At 46.9% G+C, this 19,655-nt stretch overlaps 1 protein-coding gene across 1 annotated transcript in view; it reads left to right on the top strand.

Annotated features, from left to right (window-relative positions):
* Window positions 1-1,067: 1,067 nt before the first annotated feature.
* The window catches only part of CCDC33 (coiled-coil domain containing 33), a 305,981-nt gene continuing 287,393 nt past the window's right edge, over window positions 1,068-19,655 (top strand). Inside the window, 2 exon segments of the mRNA XM_075006670.1 lie at window positions 1,068-1,085; window positions 2,387-2,550. Coding sequence (XP_074862771.1) covers window positions 1,068-1,085; window positions 2,387-2,550 — 182 coding nt within the window.

Raw genomic sequence — 19,655 nt, 5'->3', positions numbered from 1 at the left:
GTTTTACTAACAGAAAATATACAATGTTACTACTTCATTGCTATGATACCTGATTGAACTACTTCATTTTGGGTTTGCTGTGTATGTTGCTGTGGTTTTTATTTATTAATTTTTTTGGCTGACAATTTTTTTCTTAGGTGTTCCATATAAAACGTGTTACTGTTTGGTGTTCGTGGTCTCCAGAAGTTTGAGAGGCTGGTTTAGACAGGTTTGTCCATCTGCCACTTTCACAGTGCCGTCACACAGCTCAGAACTCTCATGGCCAATCGCATTCTTGCACCTGTGCTGCATATTGTGGCTGTGACCATGGTGCCACTGGGGCTACGTCTACACTAGCCCCAAACTTCGAAATGGCCATGCAAATGGCCATTTCAAAGTTTATTAATGAAGCGCTGAAATGCATATTCAGCGCTTCATTAGCATGCGGGCGGCCACGGCACTTCAAAATTGATGTGGCTCGTCCCAACGGCGCTCCTTTTCGAAAGGACCCCGCCTACTTTGAAGTCCCCTTATTCCCATGCGCTGATGGGAATAAGGGGACTTCAAAGTAGGCGGGGTCCTTTCGAAAAGGATCCCCGTTGGGACGAGCCGTGTGGTGGCGAAGCGCGTCAATTTTGAAGTGCCGCGGCCACCCGCGTGCTAATGAAGCGCTGAATATGCATTTCAGCGCTTCATTAGTAAACTTCGAAATGACCATTTGTGTGGCCATTTCGAAGTTTGGGGCTAGTGTAGACACGGCCTGGGAGGGCTGAGGGTGTTTCTTACCTAGGCCTGGCTATAGTAAAGAGTCTGTGCTCCAGGGAATTAGAGGATAGGCCCATTGCCATGAGGAATCACTTCCCCACCTCATTCATTCTTCAGCCAGGTGGTCAATGCTGGGCAGAGTGGTTGGATTTTTATTTAGACCTTGTACTTCTAGCCTCCCACTGGAAGGGACATAGAGCTCCGGCCTTCTCTTGTGCTGCCTGCTCCTGACCCATTTCTGAACAGCTCCCTTCTCAGAGGGAGCAGGGAACCCCACTGGGAGAGGACGTGCCTGGAGTGCTGCCCTCTGTCTGAAGCCAAACATGGGAAGAGCTTCCAAGGTAGAGTTCTGCCTGCCCATCAGGCATCAAAAATGATCTGGGCTGAATTGATCATGGGATTTTTATGATAATACCTTGTATGGGGGGGGGGGGGGGGCTGGATACTTTCTGAGTTTAGTGACTTGTGTGGAAGGCTGCCTATCCCAAATTGTGTGTTCTTCAATTTTCAGTGCATCCCTGAGATGCAGACCCTCCACAGCTGCTCCAAGGTTACTCCAGTGAACCTCCCCAGCCTCAGAAGTGGGACGTGTGCCAGTGGGATTGCTGCCAGTATATGCCTGCAATACCCCCACCTCTATTGCTGCCCTGTTTCCCTCCCTCCCAATCTGCTGCTCCTGAATCTCCTAGCCATCCCATCTCCCTCTCTGCTCCATTCCCTTCCCCTTCAGTCTTCTTGCTACACCCCAAACTCCCCACCCACTCATATTCTACCTTCTGAACTTCACATTCCTCTGTCTATGCCTCAGCCCCCTTCCTGTTCCCTGATAATTAGCCCCCTTGTTGGCAATTTCAGAAGAGAAACTAAGTACTGACCTAGCCATGCAAACTGATTACTCCTGCCCTGAGGAGCTGTCCCTTCTAGACTGGGATGAGGCAGGTTGGCAGGGCATTGTTGGGGAAGCTGTGGGCCCATAACTCAGCTTCTTGTCCTGATCTGTGAACTTTTCTTCCTCTGCACTTCCTCTCATAGGTCCCAGGGGTAGAATCCTGCAAATCCACAGATATCGCCTCGACAAAGCCCTGGCGGGGCTGATCTGATGAGTTTGGTCCTGCTTAGAGCAGGGGGTTGGACTCAATGGCTTTTTTTAGGTCTCTTCCAGCTCTGTTGTTCTATGATTCTATGATGATATTCCCAGACATCCGTATCTGCAGATGTGGATGTGAATATATCCATGGCTCATTTTTGTGGATACAGATGCAGGTACAACTTTTTTATTTAAAATCCTGAACATTTGTGGGCATCCCCTTAATACTGGCCAGTTTTGATGCTGATATCCTTGGCTCATTTTTACAGATATAAATTTTGTATCCGTGCAGGGTGTTCATCAGAGTTACATGTAAATAGGGCAAGGAGATGTGACATCTTTGAATTTACTCTTGCTCTGGGACTGAGTCCATTGGCAGGAGCACTTGACGTGTTTATATTCACTGGAAAGACTCCTCTCTCCAAGTAGTCTCAAAAATATGCAGGCTCAGCAGCTCTGAGCCTGTAGAACAGAGCTGGAGATATGGGTCAGTAGAAGGTGAATTTGCCCTGGGAAAGAATACATGTTGAAGTTCCTTCTGCTTGTACCTGGCAGGTATTGGAGGCACCCCCAGAAATGGATGAGGTTGTGCGAACTTCAGAAACCAATCATTGGCACCTGGCACATGCTGGGAAGGAATCTATCTCTGTCACTCGGCACAGTGCCACCAACCTGCCAGCCACCTGGAAGGGCAATGTGCCATGGCCCTTTGTCACTGTGTGAGTATTGGGAAAGTTTATTTCTGGACCTAAGGTGCTGCTTCTTGGCTTTGGTTATAAGATCTGATTTTGCAGCAAAGATCAGGTAAGGAGTTGAGATGCCATGCTGGCCAGAAGGCTGGTCTCTGCTCATCTCTTTGGTCATCATCTGCATTGAATAGGCTGGCGCTTTCAGGATGTCACAGGACAATGTGCCTCTGAGCTGAATGTACAACAGGAGAAATCAGGGACACGGAGAATCATGTGGGAGGGGGAAGTAAGATACACAGAGGGCTTACCTCAGTTGTCAGAAATAATAAATCTAGCTTGCAGGGTAGAGTATCTGTCTAATTACCTTTTGTTCAAAACTTGGCTGTCACACCAGTGAGTCATGCTATGAAAGTGCCAGTAGGAGACTATATATAGCAGTAAGAAAGGAAGGTGGGGTTGCAGGAAGGTAGTGAAATGCACCAACCCCCTGCAGCAGGAGAAATAACATAAGATCAAAGCTCGGGGCATACTGAAGGTTGCCTCCTTCATTTCAGAGCAACACATATATGCAGGACTGGTGTCCATTGGGTGGCTCAGGAGTTGCTTTCCTGATACATACTCAGGTATTCAGGGCTGCCATAATACCTAAGGGCAGTCCTAGATGCAGCTGGCTGATAAGTCTGCATCTGGTGGTTTGGATGGTGTGGGAGGTTGAGGAGATACAGATGACATCTCTGTTGTGGTTGGGGCATCCCACGACATCCAGGAAATGGTCCTGTTCTGCTAAAAACCTAAGGCTGGTCTGCACTGGAAACATATATCAATGTAGCTATATGTGGAAGAAAATTCCCATCTCAGCAGTACAGCCATGCTGACAAAACCCCAGTCGAGGTACATCTCCGTTGACCGGAAGAGGGCTTTTGTCTGCACAGCTAATGTAGTTCAGGGGGTGTTCTGGTAGTCTATGCTGGTAATAAAACTCCAGTTAGTGTACTCTGTGTCTATGCTAGGACCTCTGCCAGTATAGGCTCTGTAGGGAATGAAGGCCATGTCTCTTCTACTATCTGGAATTAAATACACTGTTTGGCAAATAAACCTCAGGTTAGAGTGGTGAAGCCTGGGATATCTGTGGACTGGCCAGAGGGTCATAATTGTGTCAGTTAATAGATGAGGATTGGTCAGGGTGGCTACTCTGTTTTACAGTTCTTTGGATTTTTGGTACTGTGAAATGTATAGAATGATGTCAAAGGGCAGAGGACAGTCATGCTTCAATTTATTTCTATTTGTCAGAATAAAGAAGTAAAACATGCCTTGGTACACAGAATTTGGTTACTTGCATCAGGGATTAAGTGTTGCTGCTATGCAGTCGCCAAAAGGACATGGTTGAGTTGTGCTGTTACAATTAGGCAAAGCCAGTATGCTAAATATCTTCTGAAGGAAAAAAAGAATCTTTTTTCTCACTAAACGAGGGGCAGCTCCTATTTGTGTAGGACCTATGTAAATCATGCTGTGTGTTCCCATACTGTTATTGCAGTAGATGTTTACTGAGAAGCCCCATTCCCAGGCAGGTGTGAGCACCACACATTATATTGGTGCTCTCATAAGAACAGCCATACTGGGTCAGACCAGTTCCATCCAGCCCGGTATCCTGTCTGGTGACAGTGGCCAATGCCAGGTGCCCCAGAGGGAGCAGACCGAACAGGTAACAATCAAGCAGTGTCTCTCCTGTCATCTGTCACCAGCTTCTGACAAATAGGCTCATGATGCCATTCCTTACCCATCCTGGCTAATAGCCATTAATGGATCTAACCTCCGTGAGTTTATCTAGCTCTGTTTTAAACACTGTTCTAGTCCTAGCCTTCATAGCCTCTTCTGGCAAGGAGTTCCACATGTTGACTGTGCGCTGTGAGAAGAACTTCCTTTTATTTTTTTAAACATGCTGCCCATTAATTTCATTTGGTGTCCTCTAGTTCTGATGATATAGGAACAAGTAAACAATTTTTCTTTGTTCACTTTCTCCACACCAGTCATAATTTTACATATTTCTATCATCTCCCCGTTTAGTCTTCTGTTTTCTAAGCTGAAAAGTCCTAGTGCCTCTAATCTCTCTTCATATGGGACTTGCTCCAAACCTCTAATCATTTTCGTTGCCCTTCTTGAAACTTTTCTAATACTGGTATTTCTTTTTTGAGATGAGGTGACCACAACTGCCTGCAGAATTCAAGATGTGGTCATACCATGGTTTTACATGAGTGCAATGAGATATTCTCAGTCTTATTCTGTATCCCTTTTTTAATAATTCCTAATGTCCTGTTTACTTTTTGACTGCTGCTGCATGCTGCATGGGTGTTTTTCAGTGACCTATCTATCATGACACCAAGATCTTTCCTGATGAGTTGTAGCTAAATTAGCCTCCATCAGACTGTATGTGTAGTTGGGGTTATGTTTTCCAATGTGCATTACTTCACATTTATCCGCATTAAATTTTGCTATTTTGTTCCTCCATCACTCAGTTTTGTGAGGTCCTTTAGAAGTTCCTCACAGTCTGCTTTGGTCTTAACTATCCTGAGCAGTTTAGTGTAATCTGCAAACTTTGCCACCTCACAGTTTACCCCTTTCTCCAGGTCACTTATGAATAAATTGAATAGGATTGATCCTAGAACTGACCCTTGGGGAACACCATTAGTTACCCCTCTCCATTCTGAAAATTTGCTATTTATTTCTACCCTCTGTTTCCTGCCTTTTAACTAGTTCTCAGTCTATGAAAGCATCTTCCCTCTTATTCCATGACAACTTAATTTATGCAAAAACCTTTGAGGGACCTTTTCAAAGGCTTTCTGGAAATCCAAGTACACTGTATCTACTGGATCCCCCTTTTCCACGTTTGACTCCCTCAAAGAACTCTAACAGATTAGTAAGACATGATTTCCCTTTACAGAATCCATGCTGACTTTCGCCCAACAAATTATGTTCAAATTATTATCTTCTATGTGTCTGACAATTTTATTCTTGACTATGGTTTCAATTAATTTACCCAGTACTGACATTAGACTTACTGGTTTGTAATTGCTGGAATCACCTTTAGAGCCCTTTTTAAAATATTGGTGTTACATTAGCTCTCTTCCAGTCATTGAGTAAAGAAGCTCATTTAAAGAATAGGTTACAAACTACAGTTAACAGTTCTGCAATTTCACATCTGAGTTCTTTCAGAACTCTTGGGTGAATGACATCTGATCCTGGTGACTTGTTACTGTTAAGTTTATCAGTCAGTTCCAAAACCTCCTCTAATGACACCTCAGTCTTGGACAGTTCCTTAGATTTGTCACCTCAGATTTTGGCTCAGGTTTGAGAATCTCCCTAATATCCTCAGTTGTGAAGACTGCAGCAAAATTCATTGAGTTTCTCCACAAAACTTTGTCATCTTTGAGTGCCCCTTTGCGTATCAATCGTCTAGGGGCCCAACTGGCTGTTTAGCAGGCTTCCTGCTTCTGATGTACTTAAACATTTTGGTATTGCTTTCTGAGTTTTTGGCTAGCTGTTCCTCAAACTCCTTTTTTGGTTTTTCTTATCGCCTTTTTACTTTTAATTTGGCAGTGTTTATGTTCCTTTCTATTTTCCTCCCTAGGATTTTACTTCTACTTTTTAAAAGATGCCTTTTTATCTCTCACTGCTTCTTTTACATGGTTGTTAAGCCTTTGTTGGGTCTTTTACAATGCTTTTTAATTTGGGATATACATTTAAATTGGGCTTCTGTTACGGCATCTTGGAAAAGTTTCCATGCAGCTTGCAGGGATTTTACTTTAGGCATAGTACCTTTTTAATTTTCATTTAACTAACCTTCTATTTTTTTTGCATAGTTTCCCTTTCTGAAATTAAATGTCACAGTATTGGACTACTGAGATGTACTTTCCATCATAGGAATGTTAAATGTTGTTATATTATGGTCACTATTTCCCAGCTGTCTTGTTTATAGTTACCTCTTAGACCAGATCCTGCACTCCACTCAGAACTAAATCAAGAATTGCTTCTCCGCTTGTGAGTTCCTGTATTAGCTGCTCCAAGGAGCAATCATGTAAGGTATCAAGAAATTTTATCTCTGCGTCTCATTCTGAGGTGACATGTACCCAGTCAATATGAGGATAACTGAAATCTCCTACTATTGAGTTTATTTTGATTGCCTCCCTAATCTCCCTGAGCATTTCATAGTCACTATCATTGTCCTGGTCAGGTGGTTTATAGTATATCCCTACTGCTATATTTTTATTAGAGAATGGAATTTCTATCCATAGAGATTCTATGGACCCTTCTGATTCATTTTAAGTTTTTTACTTCATTTGATTCTACATTTTTCCTTTACTTATAGTGCCACTACGCCACCTGCATGACCTGTTCTGTCCTTCGCATATATTTTATATGCCAGTATGATTGATTGTCCCATTGATTGTCCTCATTCCACCAGTTTTCTGTGGTGCCTATTATATCAATAGCCTTCTGTAATATAAGACAGTCTAGTTCACCCATCTTCTTATTCAGACTTCTAGCATTTGTGTATAAGCACTTTAAAAGCTTTTCCCTATTGATTTGTCTGCCCTTTCCTGATTCTCTTTCATGAGATTCTCTCCTGATCTAGCCCATACTTTAACCTCTTCCACCCTCTCCTCCTTACTAGAACATAGAAAATTTCTATCAATAGACTCTCCTCTAAGAGAAGTCTCTATCCAATACACATGCTTCTCTGCACCGATCATCAGCATTCCCCCATTGCTTAATTTAAAAATTGCTCTGCGAACTTTTGAGGTTGTGCGCAAGGAAAACCATGTTCATTTTAGCACCTTTAAGAAGAGAGGTGGAGAAATCATAACCTGATGAGGAATGAAATAATTTTGAAGGCGCCAGATTGTCTATTTGATTGCCTAGGTTTACACTAGTGCAACCCCTTCTTGGAAATTGATTTTTGGAGGTTCACAATCATCAGCACAAAAGAACATAGAAATGTAAGCCCGTGGGCAGTTTATATTGGATAAATATATTTGACGTAGGATGGTAGGGATACTGCATGCCAGATCTGAAAGGGCTCTGGCCCAGCCCTGGAAGTGACTGGGAGGACTTTTAATGGCAGAGGGTAGCATGGAGGTGCATTTACAGATGTGTAGGGGGCAGGATAGCGAGGGGTGGAGTAGTACCAGACTGAGGTGCTTGGGCAGAGGTGTGTCTGACACTTTCACTGCATGCACTCTGTCCAAGCTACAAACCCTTCATGTGAACAAAGAAAACTGACAAGCCAAAGTGAAATGTGCTCCCAGGAAATGCATGTGTGAAAAGTAAATATCCAGACTCTCAGCTTTATGGGGTCGTATCGCAGTCTGTTGCTTGAGCTTTACTCACCTTTGCAACTACACCCATCTTTGTGTCAGTTGTGTGCAGTCAGGCAGTTGCTCCCAGTAATCTGATGCTGTGACCTTCAGCCTTACCATAATAATAACTTAGAGTGTAGAAACACTGATTGCAAGTCCTTCCCTACAAACACATGCAAGAGGGCTGCACATGAAGCTGCATGCAACTTCTTATACAGTCTTGTTCCAGGTACTCAGTTGCTCACACACCTACCTTCTGAGGCTTCCATGCAAGTGTGTGTACAGCTTAGGCAGTGATACACATGCAGAAGGACATAGAATCATAAAACTGGAAGGAAACTTGAGAGGTCATCAGGTCTAGTTCTCTGCTCTTATGGCAGGACCAAGCACCAGATCATCCCTGACAGATGTTTGTTTAACCTGCTCATAAAAAATCTCCAGTGATGGAGATTCCACAACCTCCATAGGCAATTTATTCCAGTGTTTCACCACACTGACAGTTAGGAAGTTTTTCCAAATGTCCAACCTAAACCTTCCCTGCTGCAATTTAAGCCCGTTGCTTCTTGTCTTATCTGATTAAGGAGAATAATTTTTCTCCCTCTTCTTGTAACAATTTTTAGGCACTTGAAAGCTGGTATCATGCCCTCTCTCAGAATTCTTTTTTTTGCAGATCTAAACAACCCAATTCTTTTAACTTTCCTGCGTAGGTCATGTTTTCTAGATCTTACTCATTCTTGTTCTCTGCACCTTCTCCAATTTCAATACATCTTTCATGAAATGTGGCACCCAGAACTGGACACAATACTCCACTCTCAAGTGGCCTAATCAGAGCAGAAGAATTCCTTCTCATGTTTTCCTTACAATGCTCCTGTTAATACAACCCAGAATGATGATTCCTTTTTCTCCCTTCTTTGCAACAGCATCAGATGGCTGACCCCGGGTCCCTTTCTTCAGTCCCATTCTGTGTGTGTGACTGATTGTTCCTACCTAAGTGAAGTATTTGGCATTTGTTCTTGTTGAATTTCATCTTATTTAGCCTGGGAGGCCAGAGAGTGGAGTATTCAGAGCTTATAGAATCCTATGGCTGATAAGGACCTTACAAGGTCATCCTAGTCCAGCCCCCTGCCTAAAGCAGGATCAGTCCCAACTAAATCCTCCCAGCCAGCACTTTGTCAAGCCAGGACTTAAAATCCTCTAGGGATGGAGATTCCACCACCTATCTAAGTAAAGCATTCCAGTGCTTCACCACCCTCGTGGTGAAATAGGTTTTCTTATTGTCCAACCTACATCTCTCCCTCTGTAACTTCAGACCGTTGCTCCTTGTTCTGCCATCGGTCACTACTGAGAACAGTCTCTCTCCATCCTCTTAAGAGCCCCACTTCAGGAAGATGAAGGTTGCTATCAAATTGCCCCTCACTCCTCTCTCTCCAAACTAAACAAGCCCAAGTCTCTGAACCTCATAGGTCATGTGCTTCAGCCCCCTACTCATTTTCATTGCCCTCAACTGGACTCGCTCCAGTGAATCCACATCTTTCCTACACTGAAGGACACAGAACTGGATGCAATACTCCAGATGTGGCCTCACCAGTGCTGAGTAGATGGGAATAATAACTTCCCTAGATCTCGTGGCAGTGCTTTTCCTAATGTACTCCAATATGCCATTAGCCTTCTTGGCTACAAGGGCATGTTGTTGACTCACATCTGCCACTCATCCACAGTAATCCCCAGGTGCTTTTCTGCTGCACTGCTACTTAGCCAGTCAGCGCTCAGCCTGCAACGGTGCTTGACATTCTTCCGTCCTAAGTGCAGGACCTTGCACTTCCCCTTGTTGAGCCTCATCAGATTTCTTTTTGTCCAATCCTCCAATTTATTTAGGTCATTCTGGACCCTACCCCTGCCCTCCAGCGTATCCACCTGTCCCCCAGCTGGGTGTCATTCACAAATTTGCTGAGAGTGCAATTCATCCCCTCATCCAGGTCATTAATAAAGATGTTGAACAATACTGGCCCTAGAAGTGGTCCTTGGGGCACTCTGCTTGAAAGTGACTGCCAACCTGACACTAAGCCATGATCACCTGTTGGGTCCCAACCATCTAGCCAGCTTTCTATCCACCTTACAGTCCATGTATTCAATCTATACTTGTTTAACTTATGATCAAGAATACTGTGGCGGGGGGGAAGCTTTGCTAAAGTCAAGGTATATCAAATCCATTGATTACCCCATGTCTACAGAGCCAGTTACTTCATCACAGAAGCTAATCGGATTGGTCAGGCATGACTTGCTCTTGGTAAATCCATGCTGGCCACTCTTGATCACTTTCCCCTCTTCCAAGTGCTTCATAATAGATTTCTTGAGGATCCCTTCCATGATATTTCCAGGGACTGAGCTAAGGCTGACCAGTCTGTAGTTCCCTGGATTGTCCTCCATTCCTTTTTAAACATGGGCACTAAATTTGCCTTTTACCTATCATCCAGGACGTCTCCCAGTCTCCATGAGTTGTTAAATATAATAGCCAAAGGCTCTGCAATGACATTTGCCAATTCCCTCTGTATCCTCAGATGCATTAAATCTGGACCCATGGATTTCTGAGCGTCTAGCTTTTCTGAATTGCTCTTAACTTTTTTCTTTACCTCACCAAGGGCTGCCCACCTCCTTCCCATAGGTTGTATCTTCATGTGCTGCCGCTTCTGGAAGAAGCGGCATGCAAATGAACTATCTGGAAGATGCTAATGAGGTGTGGATGCAAATTTTCCACATCTTCTTAGCATTTTGGCATGTGGATTGGAGTCCAGAAGAAGCCCTTCTGGCAACCAAAGTACATGTGCAGACATGCAGTCTGCAGAGATCTTACAGAAGGAAACCCTCCTTCTGGAAGCTCCTTCCTCCCCAAAATTTTGGGGAAAAAGGGGCTTCCAGAAGGAGGGTTTCTTTCTGGAAGATCTCTGCAGGCTGCACATCTGCATGTATACTTTAGATTCTGGAAGAACTTCTTCTGGACTCTGAACCATGTGCTGATATGCTAATGAGGTGTGGAAAATTTGCATCCACCTCATTAGCATCTTCCTGATGGCTCCAGAAGCGGCACGTGCAGACACAGCCATACTGTATTGTCTAGTGCCATAATCTGGGATCTGTTCTTTGTCCATGAAGACTGAGGCAAAAAGAAAAACATTGAGTACTTCAGCTTCTTCCATATCATCTGTTACCAGGTTATCTCCCTCATCCATTAAAGTCCCCACACCCTTCCTGAGAGCCCTCTTACTTTTAATATGCCTGTACAAATCCTTTTTGTTGCCCTTCACATTCTTTGCTAGCTGCAATTCCAATTGTGCTTTTACTTTCCTGATTATGCTGAGATTCTTCAGACATATATTTATACTCCTATTTAGTCATCTGTCCAAGTTTCCACTTCATATACGCATCTTTTTTCAGTTTAAGCTCACCAAGGATTTCCCTGGTAAGCCAAACCCGTTGCCTACCATATTTGCTTTTCTTACTGCATGTTGAGATGGTTTGTTCCTGTGCCGTCAATAAGACTTCTTTAAAACGCTGCCTGTTCTTCTTCTACACTCCTTTCCCATTCATATGTTTCCCAAGAGATACTGCCCATCAGTTCTCTCGGGGAGATGAAGTCTGCTCTTCTGAAATCAAGGGTCTGTATTTTATTGCTCACCTTTCTTCCTTTTGTTAGAAGCTTGAAATCTACCATCTCATGATCCCTGCAACCCAGGCTGCCACCCACTTCTATTTCTTCTACTAGTTCTTCCCTGTTTATGAGCAGCAGGTAAAGTTGTGCATGGCCCCTAGTTGGTTCCTTCAGCTCTTGTACGAGGAAGTTATCCCCAACATTCTCCAAAAACTTCCTGAATTGTCTATGTGCTACTGTATTGGTTTTCCAAAAAATGTCTGGGTGATTAGTCTCCCATGAGAACCACGATCTGTGATTTGGACGCTTCCCTTAGTTGTCTGAAGAAATCCTAGTCTCCCTCATCCACCTGATGTGGCGGTCTATAGCAGACACTGACTACAACATCACATCTGTTGCTTCTGCTGCTAAGCTAACCCAAAGTCTCTCAACTGGCTTTTCTCCCTCCATATACTGGAGCTCTGAGCAATTTTATGCCTCTCACATACATCACAACTCCTCCTTTTTCCCCTGCCTGTTCTTTCTGAACAGTTTATGCCTTTCCATGACAGTGTTTAAGTTATGTGAGTCTTCCCACCAAGTCTAGATTATTCCAATCACCTCATACTCTTGACTCTGCCAGGGCCTCTAATGCTTCCTGTTTGTTTCCCAGGCTTCTTGCATTTGTGTTCAAACACCTTAATTAGCTGATTGGCTTACTTTCTCCTTGCAAACCAGGGGTCCTCCTTTGTTTTTCCTTCCTCCTTCCCCACTTACCTCAGGCCTTGTCACCATCCCCTGACAAACCTAGTTTCAAGCCCTCTGCACTAGGCTTGCAACCCTGTTCACAAAGATGGTCTTTGCTGTTGTTAGGTGGATCCCATCACTTCCTAGCAATCCTTGTTCCCGAAACAGAATCCCATGGTCAAAGAAACCAAATCCCTCTGTCCAACACCGCCTGCTCAACTATACATTTACTTCCACGATTCGATCTCTACCTGGACCCCTCCTTCAACTGGGAGGACAGATCAGAAGACCACTTGTGCTCCATATTCCTTGATCTTTCTTCCCAGAGTACCTAATCTGCAGTGATCTGCTCAATGTCATTTTTTTTTGTCTCATTAGTTCCTACATGGAGAAGTAGGAAGGGGTGGTAATCCACAGATTTGATTTTTGGAAGTCTTTCTATCCCATCCTTGATTTCAGTTCCTGGTAAGCAGTAAACTTCTCAAGATTCCAGGTCTGCATGGCAGATGGATGACTCCATCCCTCTTAGGAAAAAGTCCCCGACCACCATCCATTGTCATTTTCTTTTGAGGGTGGTGGTTGTAGAACTGCCTTGCCTAGAACTATGCATCCTTTCCCTGAGAGGTCTCCTGCCACAGCATTCTCCACCATATCACCCCTGTAGAGAGCCTGAAAGTGGTTGCTTACTTCCACCAGAATTGGAGGTACCGGAATTGGCTTTCTTGCATGCTTCCAGTTTTCTTTCCTTGGTTTGTACTGCCCTCACTGCTTGCTCAGCTGCTGTGCTGCATTCTGTCGAGGAAGTCTTCACCTTCTCTGATGGACCAGATGGTTGATATTTGCACCTCACGTCCTCAACTTTTTCTTCCAAGATAGTGATCAGCTCACATTTGGTACATACGAAATCCCTTCTTTCTTCTGGGAGGAAGACAAACATGGCACATGCTGTGCAGGTCACAGCAGCCGACTTGGACAGTGACGAGTCTACTGACATTTTTCCCTTTCTTCAGAGAATTCCTCAGATTGATATCAGAGCTGCCTGGAAGGGCAGAAGAGAGAAAACTATTGGTCGGTCGGGGGGAAACAAATACGGGGCTTCCCATCAGGTGCTCTCCCAAGCAAACTCTTCTGTTGGCAGCTCCTGCTCTTTGCTGCTTCCTACTGGTCATGAGCCTCTGGCTTGTGAAGCCTTTTCTCCTCTGGTCCCTCCTTGCCCCGGTGAGTCACAGGGTGAGGGGCTCACTCTCTCACATAGTAACTGAGCTCAGTTAGTAGCTGAAATTCAAATTCAGAAATTCAAAATCACACAAGCAGCCTAGCAAACTGAAATTCAAATTCACATAATCAGCTTAGCAATCAAACTCACTGACAAGTAACTGAGATCAATTAGTAACTGAAATTCAAATTCAAACAACCAAGCAGCCCGGCAAACAAACCCACACAGTAGCTCTCAACTGGTTCGGTGGGGTTCAGCTTCGCAAACTCCTTTGTTTGCAGCTCCTATCTTGTGCTCTTGCCGCCTCTTGTACCCACTGAACTGGAACTGCAGCTTTCTGCTCCCCTTGGCTTTCAGTGGCCAGCCTGGGGACAGCAACAGGCTGTTGTCCCAGGCTGGTTCAATGACACTGAAATATTTTAAGTAATGGAGGTGCTGAAAGCCAGCCCCCTTACTTCTGTCTACTCTTACCTTTCCCCTAGAGGTGGGTGTGGGAGCAGGTCTGTGTCTGCAGCAGGGGCAGCCCAGACAGAAGGGGTGTGAGGCTGTGGCCTCAGCTGGGAATGTGTGTGGAGTCAGGTGTGGTGCCCCAGGCATGGGGTTGGCAGCTGGGACCCTGGGTAGGGGCCTGGCACCAGAATCCTGGGCACAGGGCTGGTAGCTGGGACATGGGTGCTTCAGCTGCGATCCTGGGCATAGGATGGCAGCAGAGCTCTGTGTGTGAGGGAGTAGGGCATCCCTATTTAAATTGTGGGGGTGCTGCACCACTCCCTGGGCCCTCATTCCCTCCCCTAGGGGCTGGTGTCAGATCCATCATGCAGGGAACTGAGCGAGGATGAAGATCTAGCACCAGTGGCACACTCCTGACCCTGTTCTGTCCTGCAGTGCATCTCTGCCAATGCTTATGTTCCATGCAGGGAAGTAGGAGGGTGAGTTTGGAACCTTGCTGGTGGTAAATAGCCACCCCTGGATTTCCAGTGGCTGAAGTAATTGTGTTTAGCCAATGGATACTCCACTGGTGCATTTTTAACCATGGCAGTCTAAATAACTCACCATTGTTTACAATATCCACCTCACCCATCTTTAACATCTTCCCTTGGAGCATATGCTTTACCAAAGGTTGGTTATGATGGGGGAAACTGAGGCACGAGTAACTTGCTGAAAGTTGTGGAGATGGACGTCGAACTCCAGAATCCTGAGTCTGAAGGTTGCAAGAAGATCTGGCTGCTGTGTACCATTGGGGAGGGAGAAGAGCTGTTGAAGCTAAAAGATAATGCTGACACAAGTTAGCTAGCCATGAATTAAATTGTCTGGAAAGTAGAAGTAGGTCTTTACCAGTCAGAGGAGAGCAGTTCTAGAGCAGCCTTCCAGTAGGCACCCAGGGGAGCACAACCACAGTGGTTTCAAGGTGGACCATGACAAGTGTGTTATGGGGGTGACAGCCACAGAAGAGGACATCTGATTAAGGAGACTGGCTCTGTTCTGAGAACTAGAAGAGTGGGTCTCAAACTGTAGGTTGGGGTCAGAACTCCGTTTAACGATGTCATGAGGGTGGTCAGCATTAGAATTGCTGCGGCCAGGGTCTGAAGCTGAAACTCAAGCTTCATCCCCCTGCTCAGAGACAGGTCTGTTCCTAGTGGGGTGCTAGGCCTGGGGTGACCCCCCCCCACCACTGCCCTAGCCACAGGGCCCAGGGCAGCTCCCCCTAGCAAAGGCTCTGCTATGCCTCTACTCCACCCCTTTCTTTGCCCCACCCCCTCCTCTGAGTTTCCTCTGAGCCAGGAGATTACAGCAGGGCCTAGTGCAGGTCGGCAGTGGGGGCTGCCCTCCCAAACTCGGCATGAGAGTGGGAGCTTGAGAGATCTGTGGGAGCCTGCTCTGCTTCAATCCCTTGCCCGCTCCCAGACCACTTGCTCTACTTCTGTGTGTCTGTGGGAAGCTGAGCATCCTGGGGACAGAACGCTTTGCTTCCTGCTGCCATGGAGAAGTGGAAGGCAGTGGGCTGGGAGAGGACAGTGGGGCACACCTGAGCAGCTGCCAGGTGGCTCTGGATCCTGCTGCTGTGGTGAGTGGTGGCGGGATCCCTGTTGCTGCTACTGCCCTGTGCCAGGCCTCTCAGCTAATCTCCCAGGCTGTCCTGGGCCTTATCCATCGGACAACTGAGGCAGCCCCACAAAGCATCAGCCTGGGGAAGGCACCCTGCACTATCCTAATGCTCAGGCAGTAGGGCTGTGGCTGTAGCTTGCTCTTTCCCCACCCTGGGGAGTGGGGCTTGGATTGCAACCTCACTCTTGGTGATAGGTAGCATTTTTTGTTGCCCAAAGGGGGCTGTGGTGCAATAATGTGGAAAGCCATTGAACCTGACCGCACCATTTGCATGAGTCAGTGTGCCCCAATTGACTTCTGTCCCTGGAGTCCAGATGCATTCAGCTGTGCACTCTGCACTAGAAATGATCAGCCCCCACTGCTGAACTATAGGTAAAGAAAAAGGGGTGTGCGTCTTCATTTATCTCAAGGGGGAATTTAGTTCTGGGGCCTGCAGCTGTTGAGAAGCTAAGCTTACTCCAGGGCCAAGCAACTGCTGGAATGGACTGTCCTTTGGGTGAGGACTCATCTGGGCTCCTATCAGTACTGAGTAAATCAGTCAGCAGCAACTGAGCACCAGAGCAGCTCAGAGCTCTTCTCTGCAAACTATGCATGCTTCCTCCAGCACAAAGAGCAAAGGACCTGGGGGCTGTGGTTAACTCTTACATAGCATCCATCACTTCTGTGATTATAACTCTGCCCTTTGAAGCGTGCTGGAAAACATTCAAGGAAGAATCACAGGAAATGTCTGCTAAAGCACAGCTTTTCCCAGGGACTGATTTGCCTGCAGGCAGAGGTGACATTTGAAGGCAGCAAGAGCAAGCCAGTGTTGCATAGCTGGATATGTGAGATTAAAACCAACAACATAACCTCGATTCCACCCCTACCTGTCAACACGCACCCACACTCCATCCGGCAAAATCAGGAAAGGGGAGCCATTCACGCATTCAGATGTGTTTTGGGCCTGGTCCAAAGCCCTGTAAAGTTAAGGAGAGTCTTCCCGTTGACATCGGCGGATTTGGATCAGGCCATTGGAGTGAGTGAGAGAGAAACCAAACTGTTTCTGATCAAGGCTCCAGTGACGCGTTTTGGCAAAGCTGGGCCCAGTCTGCCTTGTGGCAGATTGACTTCGATGTGATGTTCTCACTGAATCATGATGCCAATTCTGGAACCTTTCCTGGTGCGTGGGGGGAGGGAAAGCCAGCCCTGAAGAACATCTGCTCATGGGCCATGTGATGGGGCGTACCAACCCTGCACTGAGCGGGGGTGTGATGGGGCATACCAACCCTGCACTGAGTGGGGGAGTGATGGGGCATACCAACCCTGCACTGCCCAGGGGGGGTGAGGGCCAGGCTATTGGACGGAATAGGCCCCGCCTCCTGGGGAGTGATGGGCCTACTCCAGCTGTAGGCCAGGTATAAAGGCTGGAGAAGCCTGGTGGTTGGGGCTGACCAGTGGGGGGAAGGAGCTCCTCTGGAAGCCCAGGAGTCGCAGCCACGGCAACTGAGAGGGCGGCAGCGGCAGCAGCGACAGGCGCAACCACCGCCTGAGGAGCGGCAGCGAGAGTGGTGGCAGCCCCCACCGGAGCAGCAGTCCATGGCGAGAGCGAGGTGGGCGAGACCTGAGCGGAAGTGATGGACCACACCAGGGATGGGGTAGGAAGCAGCCCAGCGTGGGGGACCGGGGAGGTAACTCATGAGCTCAGCGTATTGCAGGGGGACCCTACTGAGGCTAGGCCCTGAGCTGGAGCTTGGTGGAGCAGGCGGGCCCAAGCTCCCTCCACCCCCATGTGAGCCAAAGGGTAGGAGGGCTGAGGCCACAGAGGCCTGACCAGGCTGTAAGGTCACAAACTGGGACTGGCAGCAGGGGCCTGACTGGGCGGGAGCTTACCAATGGTGACTGGGCCGCAGGGGCCTGAGTGGTCCGTGGAGCCTTGAGGGTGATTCTGGGGCCCTTGGGAGCAAGGTGGGCAGGAGACCCTGACGCAGGTGGCATATGGGGAACTGCTGCCTTAGGGTAGCCACAAGCCAAGAGATGTGCAGGAATCCCTTCTCGAGTGTGGGTGGCAAGAGAGAATTAGTCACATGGGGTCACTGTTGGCTTAGTCCTTCTCAAATCGAGGAGGACTGTGGAAAAGATTCCAAGGAAGCAGCCAGCTTCAGCTCAAAGCATGGGTGAGAGGAGGGGGCTTTGCAACGATGAGAGCCCGTGTTTGGGACAAGGCCAAAGGGACAGCCACTCTGGGAAAAGAGCTGGTCTTGGAGTTCATCCCAGCCAGAGAGTCACTGGTCTGAGGGGATTAGGGACCCAGACAGGCTAGTCACTGGCAGCTGACAGCTCATTGTGTGTGTGTGTGTGTGTGTGTGATCTCATGCCACATAAAAACTACATCTCACTAACGGGACCTCAGCAAAGGGGCTCGTGGAGGCAGAACTCCCTTCCACCTCTGAGAGCTGATTCCTCCAATTTAGAGTTGGTAGGTGCCAAGAGGCAGCATAAGAGAGAGGATTCTTGGGCAGGTCACCAGGGTAGTCAGCAGAGGGAAGCAGTGAACATGATGTCGTGATTTCGGTGAGGTTTTTGGCACAGTCCCATGCAATGTTCTGATGAGCATACTAGGGAGGTGGGGTCTAGATGGAATCCCTATACGGTGAATGTCCAACTAGTTGACAGCCCATGCTCAGATCCTTGTCAAACCCTGACAGGGATGCCTGTCAGATCCATGCCAAACTGGGAAAGGTATCTAATGAGCACCTGCAGGGGTCGATCATGGCTTGGGTTAGGGTACTATTCATATGTTCAACCATGTCTTGGGTATGGGAGTATAGAGGATGCTTATAATATTTGCAGCTGACCCAAAGCTGGGAAGGATGCAGGCATTTAGGAGAACAGGATTTTAATTGAAAAAGACTTTGACAAACTGAAGAACTGGTCTGAAATCAACAGGATGAAATTCAGGTAAGATGAGTGCAAAATAATTCACTTTCTAATGAGCTGGGGAGTTAAGTTTTTTGCAACAGGCTTCCAAGGGAGGTTATAGACTGCGCCACTGAAAATTCTGAGCCAAGGTTGGACAAATCTCTGTCAGAGAGAGACTGAGGTCCTGCCTCAGCACAAGCCCAAGTGGCTGGAAGAGATGACATGTCAGGGTCACTTCCTGTCCCAACTGTCTCTGATTGTATGAACCTTGCCCTAGCATTGCATGTGCCATGTGTGCCCTGGCAATAGAATGCCCTCAGCATCCAGGGTCACGGGTCTTGCAGTCTTTCACCGGGGCTGCTTTGATTGTGCTGTGCATGACTGCCTGCACCCACGCAGGGTCGGGGTCAGTGGAGTTCGTCTGGGTTTCTCCAGTAGAACCAAGCTGGCAGTCTAGGCTGAGGCATCACCCCCAGCCTAGTCCACCCGTTGTTTTACTCAGTCTGCACTTGAACAGAGTGACTGGAGCTCTCTTGCTACCCCCACAACACCAGCGCCTGAATAACTTCATTGCTGGAGTCATCTCTATTTCCATAAACCAATTATAGCTAGATAATCCCGGGAGATTTAAACATCAATAACATAAATGGTAACATGAGGGGGGCTTCTGATTGTTGCATCTTTCTTTACATTTCAAGGCTGCTCCATGGTTGCGTTGCCATGGTAACAGGAGGCAGGAGCAGGAGGGTTGGGGAGGGTGAAAGACACAGGAGAAACTCCATGGGTGTTAGTGTGAGTGTGTAAATTACCAATGCAGTACACATCAGGTGCCTTTTAGTAACCATAGTGAGGAAACCCAGGCAGAAGGAAATTGATTATTGTTCATGGGAATGCTTCATATGAAGGAGAATAAAAATGAAATCCAAAGGCGGTTTGAGTTGTGTGAAATGGAGCAAGAGGAGGAGAAGGCTGGGTAAGGCCAGATGGAAATCAGCCTTGGGGGAACTGTGCTTCCCCAACCGTGTGCTTGGACACGATGGTGGCAGGTGCCAAAGGGGATGAAGCCAGAATGTAACTAGTTCAGTCATCTCTGCAGGTGGGGCTGCTGGCCAGCAGGTGCTAATGAGATGTTAATGGCAGGCAAGGGTAAACAATGTGGGAGGACATAATGCCTGGTGCTGGAAAAAGG

Source organism: Carettochelys insculpta, chromosome 12, assembly GCF_033958435.1.
Source record: "Carettochelys insculpta isolate YL-2023 chromosome 12, ASM3395843v1, whole genome shotgun sequence".
Taxonomy (NCBI): domain Eukaryota; kingdom Metazoa; phylum Chordata; order Testudines; family Carettochelyidae; genus Carettochelys; species Carettochelys insculpta.
The sequence above is the reverse complement of the archived record's forward strand: the minus strand, read 5'-3'. Positions and strand labels throughout refer to the sequence as shown.